The sequence below is a fragment of the Artibeus jamaicensis genome, unplaced genomic scaffold (assembly GCF_021234435.1).
Source record: "Artibeus jamaicensis isolate MK-2021 breed Jamaican fruit bat unplaced genomic scaffold, CSHL_Jam_final contig_548, whole genome shotgun sequence".
Taxonomy (NCBI): domain Eukaryota; kingdom Metazoa; phylum Chordata; class Mammalia; order Chiroptera; family Phyllostomidae; genus Artibeus; species Artibeus jamaicensis.
This window is the reverse complement of record NW_026521883.1, coordinates 9,946,579-9,967,808: the sequence shown is the minus strand read 5'-3', so window position 1 is coordinate 9,967,808 and position 21,230 is coordinate 9,946,579. Positions and strand designations below refer to the sequence as shown.

At 35.2% G+C, this 21,230-nt stretch overlaps 1 protein-coding gene across 11 annotated transcripts in view; it reads right to left on the bottom strand.

The window, feature by feature from the left end:
* The window catches only part of HERC1 (HECT and RLD domain containing E3 ubiquitin protein ligase family member 1), a 191,398-nt gene that overhangs the window by 113,047 nt on the left and 57,121 nt on the right, over positions 1-21,230 (bottom strand). For all 11 annotated transcript variants that reach the window (XM_037155568.2, XM_037155565.2, XM_037155574.2 and 8 more), the window contains 11 exons: positions 17,121-17,315; positions 16,014-16,325; positions 13,961-14,057; positions 13,048-13,191; positions 12,007-12,134; positions 9,188-9,332; positions 8,914-9,085; positions 7,215-7,349; positions 6,556-6,721; positions 2,202-2,327; positions 1,033-1,254 (listed from right to left, as the gene is read on the bottom strand). In XM_037155568.2, coding sequence (XP_037011463.2) covers positions 1,033-1,254; positions 2,202-2,327; positions 6,556-6,721; positions 7,215-7,349; positions 8,914-9,085; positions 9,188-9,332; positions 12,007-12,134; positions 13,048-13,191; positions 13,961-14,057; positions 16,014-16,325; positions 17,121-17,315 — 1,842 coding nt within the window. The remainder of the gene's footprint in view (positions 1-1,032; positions 1,255-2,201; positions 2,328-6,555; positions 6,722-7,214; positions 7,350-8,913; positions 9,086-9,187; positions 9,333-12,006; positions 12,135-13,047; positions 13,192-13,960; positions 14,058-16,013; positions 16,326-17,120; positions 17,316-21,230) is intronic.

Genomic DNA, 21,230 nt, shown 5'->3' with positions numbered 1-21,230 from the left:
CAAGTGGCACTTCAATTTAGTCAACAACCTTTTAATGTGGGCAGAACAAAACACTAAAATTTGTATGGAAAAAAATATACAGACCTGACCCTGAAGAGGCATAGGAGACAGTAAGAAATGATACACGAACAACTCAAAGTTAAGTTATACATAGTACACTTATGACTAAAAATCGCTAAAGGATATGCAGTTATAATTATATGGTAAGATGAGGTTATTTGGGCAAGGCTTCCTAGAATAATGAATTCTTAAAGTAGTCACAGATCTGTAGACAGAAAAAGCAAACAGAAGACAAGTGTGCCATGTGCATGAGCTCAGATGAGAGTGTAGTGTAAGACAAACAATGAAGGATCTAAAAAGGATTTAATTTAATGAAATGAGGTTTTTTAATACAGTAAGGTTATTCTAGCAATAAGATGCTGAAAAGAGACCAGCCACAGTGAAACTGCTATTAGCACTAATAGCTAATAACATTGCTATCAGTATTAGGTCATGATGGCCTGAGTTAGAACCCATAGAAATGAAAACAAAAAAAGACATGGATCTAAAAACCACTGCAGAGGAAGAATCAATGGCACCCTAACACAGGGAAAGCTTTAGTGCCCACTGACTTCTCCCCTATTGACTAGCCTTTTCTTAGTACCAATCACATTTAACTGTAAGATTATTTTCTGGTAAGAAATAATCAATCTTTATTATATTATATCCATCCCTCATTATTCTTCTCTTGCAAAATGTTGTTGACTATTTGTATGTTTATTCTTGTACATTAACATAAAAATTTTGGTAAAATTCTAAAATAATTCTCTTTTGAATTCTTAATAAGTCATAGGCACTCACAATATTTCAGATCTGACATGTTTTCCTGCTGTGGGGAAGTGGAGTCTCAAGTTTGATTTATTTCATTACTGTTTAAATGTCAAAATATCCTGACATGAGGTAGTGATACCTTCCTTCTCAAAAAAATAAATAAATAAATAAAAATAGGGCTCTTTTTTTTTTTTTTTACCACAAAGAAAAAGAACAACTTACTGTATAAAATCCTAAATTTCTTAAGAGAGTCTTCATCAAAATTTCAGCCAGATGGGTGTCTGGATGGCAGCTCTGAGTGCTGTAAGGTTGATCTGACAGGCTTCCGTAGCCCGTACACACAGAGGAGAGGTCAGCCGCATCAGAGGGTGAGCTATAGCCAAGTAGGGAGGCTACATGGGTATGATCCTGCAAACTTGTTAGAATGATATCCAGTTGCATTCTCTAAAAAAATTAAAAAATAAATTCCATTGATAGAATAATTAGGTTAAAATGCACTAAAAAGGGAAAAAGATGATCCCCCAAAAAAGCTATATTAATAATGCTAACTAATTCACTTCATATCCTGATTAACAATAGTCTTTTAGCAACTATGTAATCAAAAGAAAACTTATCCCATTAATACCATTTGGGAAAATGAGACTTACAGTTTTATTCCAGACTTTATTATAATACCTAAAACTAAGCTAAAATGGCATACTCTGCATGATAATTTTAGTACTGTAAGTAAGGAGCAGGGAATGTCAACAAATAAATTATTCTACACATTCTTCTACAGAATTACCAATGAAACTACTTATTCTAATGTTTACAGCAAATCACTGAAATATAAACGAATGCAAAAGACTCACTGCAAGACATCTGTGATTATGAGTACATACCACTTCTTCCCTCAAATTTGTAACTCTGTGATTGATTGTTCTACTTGATTAAACAAAATGTACTTATTTTAATACACAGAAGATCTTAAAAACAAAAAACCACACTCATGTCATCAAATACTTTTTTGTATTAGTCACCTTCTTTTACCTTTTATATAAGTAATTTCAAACAAAGTTCTGGGCATGGAACCAATAATAGTGCATGCCCTTGATTTCAACTCAGTACACTACAAATAAACTAAAACGCCTCTGGTTTGACAGTGAAAGCAACACTGAAAAAATTACTCGTGATTTTAAAAATTACCTAATAAATTATTATTTAAGTGTACTTCACCTTCATTAGAAATTTGGGGACTTCTCCAGCAGAAAACATTAAATACTAGGATTTACCAGAACCATCAAGTTAAGTGTCATTTTATAAACACTGGACAATCAGTTACCTTTCTTTTCTTGTCTTTTTTTTTGTTTGTTTATAAAACTGGATTACTTAGGTACCATGCAAAAGCTCACCTGTCCTTTAGATAAGCTTTCCCATCTGTCAGGTCCTTGGGGTAAAAGAGAATGAAGTAATTCCATACGTTCTCTTAATGGAGGTAACAGCATGGTTGCTCCCACTGACAGAGTTTCAATTACCACCTAATATCACGAAAGAAAAGTGGATATTGGGCTGGTTCTTATGTTTTTAATAAATAAAAAGATAACTTAAATCCATTGACTATTAGAATCATGGAAGTCTAAAGAAGATGGATCATGGAAGTTTAAATAGAGGTAACATGTGGGGAAAAAAACCACACAAGTCCTTCTTTAGATGTTTTTAAGAATACCAGAATGCGTATTTTGGATTTGCTACTAATAATCATCACTCAACAAATATTGAGTGTTGAATCTACAGCACTGGTCCTAAAAAGTACTGTGCATGAAGAAATGAACAAGACAGACAAAAGCCCTGCTTTCATGAGTAGACAGTCCAGTGAGAGAGACCCCGAGCAAGTAACTGTGAGTGTGAAAGAAGTCACACAGGAAAAGTAAATGGAAGTATAGGCTTAAAAGAGCACATATACAAAAAGGCAATTAACATGGCCTATGAGCTCACAGGTCTCCCTGAGGATTAGGCATTTAAGAATTAAAAATGAGCAGGACTTAGCCAAACAGAAATCCAGGTAGTGGGAACAGCATACAGTGTAGCTGCATATCTATGACCCGTAACTTCTCTGGGTCATAGCTTCTTTAGCAGTAAAATGCAGGCCTTAGACTAGAGAAAAGACACACTCAAAGATTAAGAGCTCTTTTTATATAAATTAAAAAATATGATAGAAAAAATAAAGAACATCAATAGAAGGGTTAGAATATAAAATTAAATTTCTCACAGAAGAGAAAGTGGAAAGCAGGAAAGAAAACAAGAAAAAATAAGAGTCCTGGTGCAGGAGGTTTAGAATCCTGATAACAAATTACAGAGAAAGAGAACACACAGAAAACAATGAAGAGGAAATAACAATACACTTCAAGATAATTTCTTAAAACTGAAGGCTATGGGTTTCCAAGTTAAAAGCTGTTCACCCAAGTATGCACCACAATGGATAAAATGGGACCCACATCAGTTCATATTATTTCCAAGTGTGAGAACACAAAGGACAAGTAGAACTTGCTATAGATGTCCAGAAAGAAAAACATACTTCCAAACAAAGTATCAAAAATCTGCATAGCATTGATTTTCTGAGTAACAACATTGAAAACTAGAAGGCAATGACTTCACAATTCTTATGAAAAAATGATTTCCAATTTAAAATTCTATGCCTCAGAGATTCAAAGATTCACTTTTCAAACTACTTAAGTGTGAGTGTATTCTCAAAGAATTTATTTTATATGGTACTGATGGATGTTAAAACTTGCAGACACCACCTTAACCAAGCAATCAAGGCTAAAATCTCCAGTATAAAACACATCAATATCATGAATCCCATGTTATGATGTACATCATTCCTGTGGTATTCTTGCCAAATATGCATAACTTCTGTCTAATCATGAGAAATAACAGAATATCCAATTTTAAAAATGACTAGAACTCATGAAGTATCCAGATCAAGGAAAGGCAAAGAAAGAATGAGGAACTGTTACAGTGTGCAGGACACTAAGGAGAAACAATGATAAAATGTAATACGGAATCCTGAACAGTATCCTGCAGAAGGACAAGGATATTAGTGGAAAACTGATATCATTTCTAATAAGGTTTTTAGCTTAATTAATAGTATTAAACCAATGTTAATTGCTTGGTTTCAGTAATTGCACTGTGATTATGTAAGACATTAGTACCAGGGAAAGCCGGGTGATAGATATGTGAAAACTCTATTATTTATGTAGCTTTCCCTTAAGTTTACAATTGGTTCAAAATAAAGCATTAAAAAAAGAAGGAAACAAAACACAGCAACAGTGATTACTGCAAACAAATAAATTACTAGAAGTTTCAGAGATAAGGAACGGGGAACAAAAATAGCCTTCAACAGAAATAACTTTAATACACATCCTAGAATTCATCTCCTAAGGACCCTCCTAAGACAGAGTAGCTACCAAGGACACTCAAGGAATAAACAAACAATTCTAAAGATAATTTTTAAGTTTACTTTCTTACTTTATTCAGTACTTTTCAACCTTTTGAAAAATATTTTGCTACCTTATTGCTGAATATTAAATCCTCAAAGTTCCCATTTATTGCCAGGTTAATATTAATACTCCTCCTGCCTGCATCCCAGGGACATGCCCCTGTACCAGAAAAATCACCATTATCTTTTTTGCTTTTTTTTAAATTGACATGTAAGTGACATCTCATAAACTTTACCTTTTTAAAGTATAAAATTCAGTGGTTTCTAGTATATTCAGAATTGTGCAACCATCACCTCTAACCTTAGAACATTTTTATTACCCCTAAAAGGAAACTCTGTACCCATTAGTAGTCACTTTCCATCTCTCCCTCCACTCAAGTCCCTGGCAACCAACTACCATATTTTGCCATGTATAATGCACTCCCATGTATAATGCATACCCACGTTTTTGTGCGCATCATATATGGATTATACCATCATGGTGTGCAATCATGATACCCATATATAATGTGCATCCTTATTTTTCCCTCAAACATTTGGGCCACCTCCCAAAAAAAGGTGCACATCATACATGACAACATATGGTAATCTATTTTTTGTCTCTATGGATTTGCCTACTATGAACATTTCACATATATGGAATAATATAATATGTGGCCTTCTTTGTATGGCTTCTTTCACTTAGCGTAATATGTACTAGGTTCACCTATGCTGTAGCATGTGTCAGTGCTTCATTCCTTTCTATGGCTGAATAATATTACATTGTATAGACATACTCCATTTTGTTCATCCACCACTAACAGACATTTGTTTATTTCCACTTTTTGGCTATTATCAATAACACTGTTATAAACATTCATGTACACATTTTTGCATGGACATATGTTTTCAATTCCTTGGGTACAGCTCTAGGTGTGGAATTGCTGCATTATATGGTAACTCTATGTTTAAATATTTAAGGAATTACCTATTTTCCAAAAGAGCTTCACCATTTTACATTCCCACCAGCAATACCTGAGGGTTCCAATTTCTCTACATCCTCACCAACACTTGTCAATGTCAGTCTTTTTTATTATAGCCATCTAGTAGGATGAAGCAGTATCTCATGTGGTATATATTTCCATTTCCCTGATGACTTATGATGTAGAACATTTTTTCATATGTTTATTGGTCATTTGTATATCTTCTTTGGAGACATGTCTACTCAGATTCTATTTTCATTTTTTAATTGAGTTGTCTTATTTATTACTGAGTTGTAAGAATCCTTTATATATTCTGGAAACTAGAAGCTTATTGACATCTGATTTACAAATATTTACAAATATTTCTCCCATTCACAAAATGGGAGATGGAAACTGTATTCTGTGAACTGTATTTTGATTTTCTTGATCATGTCCTTTGAGGCATAAATGTTTTTAATTTTGATGAACTCCAATTTACCTTTTCTTCTTTGGTTGCTTATGCTTTGGTAGTCATACCTAAGAAATCAGTGCCTAATTCAAGGTCATAATAATGACAGATGAATGGGTGAGCAAAATGTAATATATACATATAATAGATTATCCAGCCTTAAAAAAGAAGGAAATACTGCCATATGCTACAACATGGATGAACCTTGAGGACATTATGATAAGTGAAACAGGCTAGTCACGAAAAGAAACAGTTTATAATTCCATTTATATAACACAGAGTGTCAAAATCATAGAGACAAAAAGTAGAATGGTGGTTGCTAAAGCTAGAGGGAGGGGAGAATGGGGAGTTATTAAACACAGTTACAGATTTCAATTTTATAAGAGAAAAGAGTTATGGAGATGGAGGGTAGTAATGATTGTACAACATTATGAATGCATTTAATGCCACTGAACTGTACACTAAAAGTAGTTCATATGGTAAATTTTATACTGTATACTTTTTGTCATAATAAAAAAATAAAACTAGGTCCTTGTCCTCATAAATTTATCTTCTGATGGAAAAAGACAAGAAGTGTTTATAAACAGACAACTTTAATACAATGTGATACAATAAGAACATATATAAGAGAACCTAATCTAGCAGAAGAGCAGGGAATGAAAAGGTTTCTCAGAGGTGACATTTGACCTTTATTTTAAAGGACTAATTAACCGAAAACATTTGTTCTCACCAAGAAAACAGAAGTAGGGGACACAACATCCAGATGAAGTGTTCTAAGTTGTAGTTGGATTTATGAGCTACAACCTCAAAGAAAGATATGCCTTGAGGTACAGATTCGTTGAGTCCTACACTCTTACCTCTTGGATTTCATCTGGGACAGTTGAGTCCATCAGTCTGAAGAGTAAATTTCGAAGTGGACCTGCCTGTCTCCCTAGAATGCTGGTAGCCACCCCTCCGGCAAGTGCGAGAGCAAGGTGATTTGAAAGCAGCTTCAGGCACAGCTTGAGGAAATTGTGGTGTTCCCTGAAACCAAATAAACTGTTGTGAACTTTTGGAACATAAATGAGCATGTGCTTTCCAGTTTGGGTAACATAGAAAATAGATAGGGGGCAGGGTAAGAATAGTAGGGGAAATACAGAATCTAAAGAACTTGAGACATATGTTCATGAACTAAAGGGGGGGAATGATGGAGGAGGGGTGTACAGGGTGGAGGGGAACGGAGGGGGGAATAGAACAAATGTAATGGCATAATCAATAAAAAATTAAAAAAATAAAATAAAATAAATTCTTGCCAAATTATGACCAACAGTAGTTTTTAAAACATAATTCATGAAATTATAGAAAACTCTCCAGAAAGCTTATTATCAACAAGTACCTAACTTTAGCTCTTTTTAGATTACAAAGAAGTTTCATATAACTGAGGGGAAAATTGAGCAAAAAATAGTAAGTCAAAACTCAAAATGAGTTATTAATAGATGTATACACACAAACAAATATGTATGTACACACAACATACCTTGATGAGGGGAACGGGAGTGGGGGTATTTCACTGTTTATTTTATCACAGTATCTCTCAAGAAAAGAACGCAGGTGTGAGAAGGTACTCTCTTCAAGATCTACACAATAAGGTCGGTGCCATGCAACAACTTGTCTAGAAAAAGCATAAGAAAAATCATGGAAGAGCCTCAACCTAAAATTTTCACACATGATCTAAAACAAAAACCAAACCATTACTAAAGCTGAGATTTCAACAAGATACACAGAAGACCTTCTTGATTATAAAGGTGATAAAACCCTTCATTTTAGCTACTGAGGAAAACCAAGAATTTGCCACTCCTGGAGTTCTTCAAGAAGAAAACGTAACTATCACCTACTTTAGAAGAAGGCTGAGACACATTTTCTATTATAGCCCCTTCTGAATCTAAGGGGCTATTAAAATGTATATTTTATTTTAAGAAAAGTAGCCTGACTCTATATAATGATATACTGACATCTACACTAAAAGAAAAACTCCTGAAAACTCCTGTGAAGATTTTCAAGGTCTTGGAAACCAACTATCTACATATAAAGTGGGAAGTTACAGAGTTAATACTGATAGCAAATTATTTCTATTCAGTTTATTATATTTTTGGCTTTTATTTGAGAGTAATTATCTATAAATGCTTTTAATTGGTTAAAATATCATAATAAACCCCATCTGAATTAAAGCTCTAAAATCCAAGTACAGTTGCCCCTTTAACAATGTGGGGATTACTGCTGCTGACCCTTAGAACGAAAATTCATGTTTATCTTTTGAATCCCCAAAAACTTAACTGTAGTTGTACCTTGGTATCTGCAAGGAATTAGTTCAAGGACACCCCTCCTTGTGGATACCAAAGTCCATGGATGCTCATGTCCCTTATATAAAATGGCAGAGAAAAGGGTATATAGTTGGGCCTCCAACTTCCACAGATTCCCTGCCACAGATTAAAAAATACACACGATTTTCAAACCGCAGTTGGCTGACTCTACAGATGCAAAACGCACAGATATGGAGGGCCAACTGTATTATTTATTGGAAAAAATCTATTTATGTATAAGTGAGCCAGTTCAAATTGATGTTGTTCATAGGTCAACTGTATAATACATTCTAAATTGTAAATTAGCCCACATGCATCTGAAGTATGTGAAACAACCCCTAAATCCCTTAAAATTCAATCTCCTAATGTAGGCTAAAAATCACCTACCTGATTATCTAAACAAATATAATTATCACTTTAGGAAGAAGCTAAATTTCTGCAAAAAGTAACTTCCTTTTATGTAAAAGTCTGGTGACTGCTTTTTTCCAAAAAACCAACCAGATAAAGGACACAAAGGCAAATCAACTGTTTAAATCAATAAAGCCTAGTTCTGGTTTTGATTATTTTAACTTCCTCTGGATATGCAGACATTTAGTTTTTAAACTCAGTATCTAGATAGAGATGGAATTTATAATGTTTAGGAGACAAGTTTTGAAAATACCTTAAATACAGTGGATAACTTCATGTTTTAAAACATACCTAACCTCAATATTCAAACTGAAAGAAATCTAGATATCAATTCTATGATAGTAAAAAAAAAAAAACCCTAAAAATGTCCAGGAGGGCATTTTATAAACAAAGTGCTGTTATTTCTGTTTTTACTGCTGTTTCTACTGGTACTAAAGTACAAGAACTTTTAAATGTGGGCACTCTCACCTGTCCCTAGGAAGAGCAGTCCACGCCAGACTATGTGATGTTCCAGCAGAGATCTGCTGAATAGCTATGCCATCTAAGCCACTCACTTTCTTTGGTTTAGTAATAGGACCTGTGGAATTTCCTTGGCCACACTGCCCCATTGAGTTATTTCCCCAGGCGTAAACTTCATTATCTAAAAACAAAACACAAAGAACAACAAAAAAGCCCAATTTAAGTGTAATATATGTGTGGAAAATGACAGTTAGTGCTATTTTTTAAAAACAAATGGCTTTACCATGAGAAAGAGCCAGACAATGACTGTCTCCAATAGAAATATCAACTATTCTGGTGGCAGCCAGTTCTTCAATAAGCTTGGGTCTCAAAGCAGTAGCTTCTGAAGAACCACACCCTAGACAAGCTCCACAGCCCCAAGCATAGACCTGAAACAAACAAATTCATTACACATAATATTCTGAGATATTAGGAGTAAATATCATAAACAACAGTGTGGGTTAATACTAAACAATATCTTTTTGTTGTTAAAAACAATATTTACTGTCTTGATTATTTTAAAGATTTTCATAGTGAATCTTTTGCCATTTTTAAAAGTTCGCTGGACAGGCAGACAAAAATACCTGAACTGAAACAAAAATAATCTGTCACAGTAAAAAGTAGAAGGATCTTCTGAGAGATTGTGCAAAAGTTACTAATTGCATTATATTACATTTGCCCAATCTTAGCAGCTTAGAAATACTGCTACTTTTACATGTTTGTCACTCCAAAGGTCTCAACAAATATTTCTTGGTTAATTAGACCAAGGTAAAATCATATATAATAAATTATATAAACAAAAAAACTGCCATTTATGACTTAATTGAAAACTACCCTACCTCGTTGTTACAATTTTAATTACCACTTACAAAGGGGACCTTGTGAAGCAGTAGTCAAGACAGTTCTCTTCATACATCTTCATTTTTGACTAATAACACTAAAACAAATCTCCACTGATTTAAGATGCTTGAGGGAATGACAAGGTGAAAAGAGAAGTATAAAAGAATAAATGACTGCCAATTTTGTGACCTGAAAATCAGCAAATTGAATGACTTTTTTTCCTTCGGTGGTTTTGGTAATATCATATAGATTCTTATCCTTATGCCATCAAGTTTGGGAATTTTTTTTCGGCTTGCAATTACTTCAGGAAAGACTACTGAGATATCAAACCTCTTCAACAAAAATGAAGAGCAAGTACTTGTACCAGTTATCACAGAACTTACTTAAGACAAATATAGAATGCCACATAATTCCAGTACCAGGAAGGCACACGTTAAGAGGGGTTAGGCATTAAAGACAAATAAGGTGAAAAAATATATAATCAATGTCATTGAAAATTCTATTCTAAGTCACTCAAGTACAACATAGTACTACTATCACTCATTAAGATCCACATAGCTAAGTTTTGCTATTGCAGTATTGCTTTGGTTAAACACAAGATGAAGAAATATTTGGCTTGCATTAGGGGCCTTGTTGTATTAAAAAAACACATACTGTATTTTTTAACATAAGAATCACACTTAACATGGTGATGAGTTAGCACTGAAAAGGCCCGAGGGACTGAAATGAACCAAGGGAAAAAGAGATATTGATCTTCACTAGATGCTCGGCAAGAAGTATAATGGTAAACAGAATTACCCTTACCATTTAAAAATGTTTCTCTTACTTTATTTTTTCTCAGTATATATAGCTGATTTCACATAACTTAGTGCACTCCTGGTACATCTATTCCATAAAGCAAATAATTCACATGTTTCTTTGGAATTTAATGTAATGATCGCTATTATTATATTATTAGCAACTGATAAATTGAACAGTATTTCAAAATTTATAGAAACTTTCAATTCAAATAATTATCTACTATGGTCATTTGTAAGCAAAGCAGAAATTATTACCCCTCTCTTACAGAAGTTCATGATGCTTAAGGAAGGCCTGTAACTTGCCTGTGGCTATACAACAAATAAATGAACATATTTTGGCTTTAATTCATGGATTCCTAGCACAAAACCCACAGTGAGAAAGTTGCAGAAGTTTTAAGTTTTAAGGCAACTACCAGCATTGTAACAAATGACTAATGTAGTGAAATACAAGGTCATAAACAGTTTGAGGTAGATTTGTTAGGACACAAGGCATTCCAGTCTCTCAAAAATAATTAAATTATATGCTAATTTTAGCTTTGCTACTCATCTGCTTGTAGTTAGAAAACATTTTTTATACCACTGCCTGGTATAAGGGATTCCTGTATGTGAGAGAGTAAGTGGTCAGCTCCCTTTCTCACTATCATTGCTGATGGGTGTAAGGGAGACGTTGTCAGTTTACCACCACCACAAGACCCACTCCCTCACCAACAAACAAGTCAAGATATGCATGTGTAAGTTTGAAAGTTTATAAAGAGATTATGAAGATCTGACTATCCTAAGTCTGACTGACCCTTTCTCAGAAACACGGCGCACTCTCAGAGATCACTTTCCATATGGGAATGTTCTCCTTACCCTCTCTTTTGATGACCTTCTTGCCTTGTTAGTTCATATCACTGGTTCCAGCAAGATCTAGCCTCACTTAACCCAAGTATCCATGATTTTGAAGAAAAAACTGAATGGATGCTTAGTGTTAAAAGGTTTTGTAAAGCCATCATAATACAAAGTACAGGGGGCTGAGAGCAGGTTTATCTGGGTCACACAGGCTAGGTCAGAAAACCTGGTTCCTTCTCAGATACTGTACTTCTTCAAACAGGAGAAAATGTATTTTTTAACTTTAAAATTTAAATACAATTGTTACTCTTTAGTCATCTAGTCCTAGGAAATACTCTTGAGTCTTTATACTCATCTTATCCCTTAGTCCACAAATGGCAAACACAAGTCCCGCAGGATGAACCTGGCCTGCCATCTTGCTCTATTCAACCCGGCACCTTGTTTCTACCCAGCAGCACCGAGCTCCTTGCCCCTAGTTAAGGAGCTGTTACATTTACACAGTCCTAAAATTACATTCGGCCCTTTGAAGGCAACCGCGAGGCTGATGTGGCCCCCGGTGAAACTGAGTTTGACACCCCTGCACTAGTCCTACCTGCCCTGTTGATGTCAAAGAAAGTGAAGACTGGCTCCCCGCACAAACTTTCCGTATAAACATTCCTTGTAAAGCTTCAATGACTTTAGGTTTATACACTCTGTTGGTATCACCATGGCCAAGTTTCCCTATAAAACAAACACATTCAGGTTAAACAATCTACTTATTTTAAACAACCTCTATTCTTACAATTTAAACTGCTTTAAGAAAGATAATGGAAAATTATTCTTCTGTCTTACCTTTAATGGTGATATTTCTAATTTGAAATTTGCTGATATAATAAATAGGTTCTATATTAGAGTACATATGAATATAATTGCTTTTAATTTTTGAAAAGTTTTAATAGTTCGTGAAATAGAAATCTTGACAAATCACTAAATAAGAAAAACAAATGGCCAACATATAACTTCTACCTTACTAAGAATCAAAGAAATATAAATTAATGATACCACTTTCACTACTAAATTTATCTGTTATATTTATTATCTTCATTTTAATAGCCAGTGTAGTTGAAGAATATGGGGAAGTGAACATATTGCTGGTAGGAGGGATTAAGTAAAGCAGACAAAGATTTAATCATTCACTGTACTGTTTTTAATACTGAAAAAAAATTGCAAACCCTCTAGACGCTCAACAATGAACTAGTTTTATAAGTTGTGTTACAATCACATAAAAGAATACTTTGAGCCATTTAAAAAAAAACTGAAGAGCCAAGCTTACTGACAAGGAAAGATATTCATAAAATACTGTCAGATAAAAGCCAGCAGGTTATAAAATAGTATCTGTGGTAAATATAGGACTGCTGCTTTGGTTTGTAAAAGATATCATGTAAAAGTATACGGTATGTACAAATTTGCATAAATGCACACATATTTATTCAGATGTTTTAACAATGGTTATAGAAATTATTTTAGTTTTTTAAATTTCTGTCATCAGTATTTGGGTTTCTCTACAAAAGGCATGTATAATTAAACAAGAATTTTTTAAGAAACTCAAGGGGAAAAAAGGCCAAAGCAGTCAAGAAAAAAATTTTTTACGTACCATTGTCTCCTCCTCCAAAGGACCACACAGTTCTCCCATCTTTAGATAAAGCAATAGTATGTGAACTGCCACAAGAAACCTCTCCTACATTGCTAATGTCTTTTACTAATGTTGGAATGTTACGGCTGTTACTGTCACCATGACCTTGGTAAAACAAAAAAGAAATAATGTTAACTCTTTTTCTTTAGGCCATTACTTCACAGGTGAAATAAACATTACCAGTTAATAACAGAATTGAGGTATTTTTTTAAGACTTTATTTATTTATTTTTAGAGAGAGGAGAGGGAAAGAAACACTGATGTGCAAAAGAAACATAGATTGGTTGCCTCTTGCAACACCCCCAATCAGGGATCCAGCCTGCAACCCAGGCTTGTACCCTGACGGGGAATTGAACTGGTGACCTTTCAGTTCACAGGCCAGCACTCAATCCATTGAGCCACACCAGCTAGGGCAGAGTTGAGGTATTTTTAAGTGCAGTTAATATAAAAACAGTCATTTCTAACATCTTCTTACCCAATCTTCTTGGCTACTCCCAAACTGAGTCACCCAATCCCTCCAAAGAATCATTAGGACATTCTATTTATGCTCTTCCCAGAACATTTAACTAATGTTGTCTAGTATCACACTCATATTGATTTGTTATCCCCTAGATTATACACATCAGGAACACATGGTATCATTCTTACCCATGAAATTGTGCAGTGCCTGCTCATAGTACATACTTGCTAGACTTAATTACATTTTAAATTTCAGCACCAGAATCTAGGTATTCTGTATATATAAACTTACCTTCCTCTGAACTTAAAACTAACAAAACAAATGACAATCTTTGGCCTAATCCTAGTCTCACCGTTTCTGACTAACCATCATCATTTTTCTGTAAGAATAATTTCAATTTTAAAAAAAATCTTACCTAATCTTCCAAAGTCTCCTTCACCCCATGTGTATAATTCACCATCCTCTGTGACAGCAGCACTATGTCTGTATCCAGCCGACACACAAACAACGACCTACATTGTACACAAAGTGAATTTGATGAGCACAAAGCTGCTAAAACATACATATTTGACCCTATACAAAGAGACTTTGGAGATACTGATATTCACAACTCATCCAGGCATTGCCCTGTATAGTTGTGGAGGTTGTACCCAGGATAAGGGTGCCCGGCTAAAGAGTTAAAAAAAAAAGCTGAACTATAGCCTATGCTCTGTATTTCAGAGAACTGGCTGTATGCTCTATATTTGCCAAGCCATGAATGCTGGGTTCCACCCAGAGGAGAGGACACCTTTCCTTAATCCAATTCACACAAAGGCAGTGTAAATGCTAGCAACTCCCCCAATACCACATACATCAATCTAATCACTTATAAGAATATTATATCACTTCTCCAGTCTTTACTTAAAGAGTTGAAGAGTTGAGCACAGGCCTGCGAACCAGACAGTCGCGGTTCGATTCCCAGTCAGGGCACATGCCTGGGTTGCAGGCCAGTTCCTTGCAGGCCAATTCCCAGCAGGGGACGCATGAAAGGCAACCATACATTGATGTTTCTCTCCCTCTCTCCTTCCCTTCCCCTCTAAAGATAAATAAATAAAATCTTAAAAAAAAAAAAAAACAATCTTAAAAAAAAAATAGTATGGTGTAAGAGAAATTTAAAAAAAAAAAGAGTTGAAGAGGACTAAACACTGATGGAACAATAAAAAATTTTTTAATATAATGTTAACATAAAACATCTAATCCTGGCTAATAACTCTCAAAAACACATGACTATTACCAGTACAGAAAGATCTAAGCAGTATATAAGCTTATCTCTTTACCCTCAAGTAGCTACAGTTGGAGAATAAAATCAGGGGAATAAGGGTATGTACCAATGCAATCTGGGAATCATTCATAACTTTTAACACTGATCAAGTCACTGACTATTGAAAAAAGATACACAAAAAAACATCTACATTAATAACTAATAAAAGGAGGTGCTACAAAGACTAGGAAAATACAACTTCGAATAGTGTTTATTTGCAGTTCTTCAGAGCCCCACATTCAACATCTTATCAAGTATCCCCTGATGCTGTCAAGTGGAATGTTCCAAAGTTCACTACTTGGGGGTTAATGTCTAAGTTAGAAGAAAGTTACAACAATGTAAAATTCATTGGACTAGGCTACCTTGTCAAACAACCTCCCTTGAAGGAAAAGTGTCCCACTTGTAATTCAATTAACTTGAATAAAAATTAAACTTGTAATAAAATTAAAATTTAAACACTAAAAGATTTCTATGTGAGAAAACCTCCAGGGAAAGAATACAATCTTAAAATGGAGGAACCTATGTAACTGCATCTATTTTTAGGGAAATACCTTCACTTTTTAAAAAAGAGGTAAAATAGAAATAAGGGGATATCTAGGTTTACTTTTTAATGATGACCATTATTTGCATGTGACCTCCGGCAAGTTACTTAACCACTTTAACTGCCTCATGTAAGTTTCTGTTAAAATGCCACTTTCTCCAAAAGAACTCTGACCTCATTATCTAATATCACACCTCCCCAAATTAGTATTTGTTACATTACTCAATTTTTTCTTTACTGTTATTTTTATGTTTGTTTACTTATTGTCCTTGTCCCCCAGATTAAAGCTCCACGAGAGCAAGGATCATGTCTGTTTTGTTCACTGTTTTGCCTAAAACACTGCCTAGAACTTGGAAGGTGCTAAGTAAGTATTTGTTGAATGGATGATTCTCAGTTTCCCTACCTGTGAAATGAGAAAATAACTACCTTAATAAGATTATTATAAGAATTAAAATGAAATAATGTATGTAAAAATTTTATAAAACATGAAAGAGCTATACAAAAAATGAGCCAAAGAGGTTCAGGGGAGTAACTTCAGAAAGAACACATCAAAATCTGAAAGATACTGTCAATTACAGCACCAGTGTATCTAATTAGTATTTTTAAATTCAAAACTAAAGTACATACCTTTCCTTGAAGAGGGCCCTGAATAAGCTTGGGATATTTCTGGGTTGAACTATTTCCATGTCCCAGTTTCCCATAATCACCATCTCCCCAACTGAAGACTTCTCCTTCTGTCGTAAAAGCTAAAGTGTGACCATCAGATCCTTTGGAAGATGAAACCTTTTTAATGGACCTGTGAGGCTCAAAGGTTAACTTTTTTAAAGTAGACTGATTATTAGAATCTCCAAGGCCCAGTCTCCCATAGCTGCCTTTACCACAAGCTCTGACAGAACCATCAGTAGAAATGACAAAAGTGCAGTATTGTCCAGCTTCAATCTATAAGGAAACAAACAGAATTGCAAATATAAAATGCTTCTGCTGAAATCAAAATATAATATTTAAGTCTGGTTTTACCAAAAAAGGCTCAAAAAAAGTTTAGAGCCAATTCGGGCAAGAATCTTCACAGAGATGAAAAAGTAAATAGAAAATTAATACTACTACTAATGGCTTTTTCATGTTGACTTTACTGTGAAGCCCTATTTAATACATATTCTCTCTTTCTAGGTTATTTACCTGGTCATGATGCAATGAAACAACAAAGTAAAATGTTTTAACCTCCTCCTATAATTGAAGGGCAAAAATAATAAAATTTTCCTATAAATTCCCTGGTCCATTATGGCAAGGTCAATATTATATTCTAAATTCATTTTTAAAATGTCTTAATAAAAATAATACTAAAATAGAAAGTTCTAGCTTAGCTAAAAGGCAGTTACAAATGTAAAAAAAATTAATCATAATAGGAAAACAAAATGCCAATCCGGTAAAGGGAAAATTCCAGTTTTTATTTAGTCTTACTTACCATTTGTATTGAATATAATGGTAAGTATGTTGCCATTCATAATTCTTTTAAAAATTCAGATCCAATTTAATTTTTTGAAACTTTGGAAATAGTGTTAGGGAAACAGGAGACTAAAGATTTTTTTCCTATTAAAATGAAAAAACTGACGAAGTATAGTACACAGACATACAGATAAGAAACAATCAAAAGTCTTCACTCATTTAAGAAACACTCAACATTATTTAAAGCAAACCCTGTCATCTACCAATTTGTAAGGTATATAGAGAACTCACAGTCTGAGCATCAGAGAAGCTGGGAGCCAGTTTGGGCTGTAATATTTTCTCCTGTGTGCCTTCTACCAACTGATGGCTGCTATTGCTTCCCCAAACATAAACCTCACAGGTCTCTGAGACAATTGGAGCATCACCAGTCTGAATGCTGTCTGGGCTAGCACATGTTCTTGAGTAATCAGAAGCCATTCTGCAAACCTATTAAAAGTAAAAACACACAATGAATTGTCAAGACATATTTAAATTAGACATTTTAATAAATATTCTGAAATTACTGTTGATGTTTCTATTTCTAAAACTCTCAACTGCTCAAATAACTTATGAATGCACCCAACTTATAACAAAACTCATAGTGCCCACCCCCTTCAAAAAAGGAGGAAAACAGGAAAAAATCTACTCATGGAGATTAAAAATGCATTTTTTAAAAACCTGGGAGGTGGGTAGGATAGAAGGAACAACATAGTTTTCTAAACACTCTGAATTACTACACAGAGCAACTAGAAGGCATAATTTTAAGCTTATGCTTAGCATTCGAAACAAAATTAGGCAACAAGGACAGTTCCAATAACTCTGAAATATTAGCAGGTGCAGACAAACTACCACCAAATACAAAATCTGCATGGCAATGACAATTGTACAGGGAGAAGCAATAGAGTGTCTGACAAACCTCAGAAAAGGAAAAAAACAAAAACAAAAACAAAACCAAACAGGTACTCACCGGAAAGAACAGTGAACCAAACTAAAAACAGCAGTTACAACCGGGAAGAGCTAAACCCTCTGATAGCAGAAGTACAAGAGGTTCATGAAGAGAAGTTTCAAAGTTAGAGCAATCTAGCTCTTAAACTCTGGAGATTGATAAGCAAGTACTCTCTTAGAGGACAGAGCACCCCCACTGAGGAAAGCTACTGGGAGTGAAATAAAAATTAAGCAGAATACAGACAACAGAGAGGAAAGACAGAGAAGGTCAAGATAACATTTGGGGAGGGGAACACACTGGGAAACTACCTTTATTTTTTTTTAACATCACACAAAACAACACAGGGAAAGAAGTCAAAGATGAAACAATACGACCTTCACTACAGATAATAATTCAAGAAACTGAAAGTGAAATAGGTTTCAATCTATCAGTTTATAATGACATTTTTCAAATGAAATCAATTAGTCAAGTTTGGAGGATGAAAAGAGACCAATCAATTAAACTGAAACCTAGTAAAATTAAAAATCAGTGTTTCAAAAAAATCAGGTGAGTAGCTCAGTTGATTGGACCATCACTCCAATACACCAAGGCAGTAGGTGTGATCCTGGTCAGGACATGTACAAGAATAAAAAACCAGTGAATGAATAAAAAAGTTAAACATCAAATTGATGCTTCTCTCTCTCTCTCTCAAATTAATTTTGAAAAAGCAGGTGGGGAAATCAAGCATTTATTCTGCCTTTTCTATATGATTTGTAGCAGAATAACTAAATAGTCAATAAAGGAACCATCTCTTTATAAAAGTATTCTAATTAGTAAATGAAAGAGGAATGATAGAGTATCCCCATTTTGCAACCAACCAAGAATGAATTAACAGATCTAGCATTGTAAACATCAGGGCTGCTAATACCACAAAAACAGAGACCACCATATGGAACCCGATGGAAGATAACAACACCATGTATGATCTTGCCAAAGTGACCAAATCTGAGATTGATCAAGCCTCTGGATCCACCTGCCAATTTGCAGGAAATACGCAGGACATACTGAACTAAATTAAGGAAATCAATTGGCAAAATCCAGATTGTGGGCAATTCTACAACGCAGGTTTTTGAACAAAGACATTGAAGAAAAAGAAAAAAAATGGAGGGAACCAACAGATTAAAAAAATTAAGACTTCTTTTAATGAGCAAGACTGAATTATAGTGTCTAAGGATGCACACCCATGTGACACAACTATAAAGAAATGCAAGAGTGTTACAGACCATCCATAACTTACAATGGCTTGACTTAAAACTTTTTGATTTTAAGATGGTGCAAAAGTGATAATGCATAATAAACTACATGAGTATTCAACACTTTATTATAAAATAGGCTTCATGTTGGATGATTTTGCCCAACTTTAGGCTTATATAAGTGTTCTAAGCATGTGTGAGGTAGGCTAGACTAAGCTATGATGTTTAATAGGTTAGCTGTATTAAATGCATTTTTGACTAAACAACATTTTAAACTTGCAATAGGATTATTGGGAAGTAACCCCATCATAAGTTGAGGAGTATCTGTACTCTAAAAGTCAGGATAGTGGGTACTTAGGGGAATAGAAAAAGGGTTATGAAAGAATAGTTTTATTTCTTTACCTGGGTGCAGATTTTTTAAAAAATAATTCATTAAATCATACATTTGTCTTTATTTTTAGAACTGTACTTATGTTTAAATATATATATTTTTTAAATTTTTTTTTAATTTATTTATTTTTTTGAATTGACTATGCTGTTACAGTTGTTCTATTCCCCCCTTCATTCCCCTTCACCCTGCCCCCCCAACCCCACCATTACCCCCCTTTAGTTTATGTCCATGTGTCTCAAGTCCTTTGGGTTCTATATTTCCCAAACTATTCTCGCCCCCCCCCCATCTATTTTCTATCTACTGTCTATGCTACTTGTTTTCTGTACCTTCTCCCCCCATCTCCTCCTCCCACTCCCCTGTTGCTAACCCTCCTTGAGATCTTCATTTCTATTTTCCACTCCTGCTCTAGCTGTCCTTTTAGTTTGCTTTCGTTTTAGGTGTGGTTGTTAATAACTGTGAGTTTGTTGTCCTTTCACTGTTCATGTTTCTTTAACTTCTTTTTCTTAGATAAGTCCCTTTAACATTTCATATAATAAGGGCTTGGTGATGATGAACTCCTTGAATTTGGTCTTATCTGAGAAGCACCTTATCTGTCCTTCCGTTCTAAATGAAAGTTTTGCTGGGTAGAGCAATCTTGGTTGTAGGTCTTTAGATTTCATGACTTGGAATATTTCTTTCCAGCCCCTTCTTGCCTGTAAGGTCTCTTTTGAGAAATCTGCTGACAGCCTGATGGGGACTCCTTTGTAGGTGATTGTCCCCTTAGCTCTTGCTGCTTCCAGGATTCTTTCCTTCATTTTAATTTTGGCTAATGTAATTATGATATGCCTTGGTGTGTTTCTTCTTGAGTCCAACTTTTTTGGTACTCTCTGGGCTTCTTGGATTTCTTGGAAGTCTATTTCCTTTGCCAGATTGGGGAAATTTTCTTTTATTATTTGTTCAAATAGTTTTTCCACTGGTGGTTGTGACTTTCCCCCTTCTGGTACCCCTATAATTCGGATATTGGAGCGTTTAAAGATGTCCTGGAGGTTCCTAAGCTTCTCCTCATTTCTTTGAATTCTTGCTCCTTGACTCTTTTCTGTTTGGCCATTATTTGCTTTCTTCTGGGCCACTTCATTGATTTGAGTCCCAGTTTCCTTTTCATCTCTATGGGTTTCCTGTGGAATTCCATTCATTTCCCTTAATTTAGCCTTCATATGTTTCTCTAATTTGTGGCTATAATCCACCAGATCTATGAGGAAGGTGATGACCAGTGTTTTAAACTGTGCGTCTGAGAGTTTTGCTATTTCTTCGTCATTTAGATTTATCTCTGGGGCTTTGAGTTCTGCCTGCGACATTTTTGGTCTGTTCTGGCCCTTTAAGTGGGAAAAGTGGCGCCTTGGAGTCCCAGGTCGCTGGGTTGTGACGCTGTATGTGGGGGCGTGGTCAGAGCGGGGAAATGGCGCGCTGCCGCCCGCCACCACCGCCGGGCCGGTCCAACCGCTCACTCCCTCACTCGCGCGCAACCAGGCAACCACAGTCAACTCGCTGCCACCGCCTCCCCACTGTCTCCTCTGTAGTCGCTCACCCGGTGGGCTGCTCGTTGGCTCACTAGGTCCAATCCTGGGTTTGGAACCCGCGCGACTGGATTTGCGCGTCTGGATTCCGCGCCCGGTCCCGAGCCCTCCTTTGTAAGTCCTCACCCGACGCCGGTTTCGCCCCTTACCGGTCGGGCTGAAGAATTTGTTGTTAGCGGACTTCCGAAAAGTTCAGTTTTCCGTGTTCTGGTTGTGTTTTCTGATGCTAATATTTAGTTG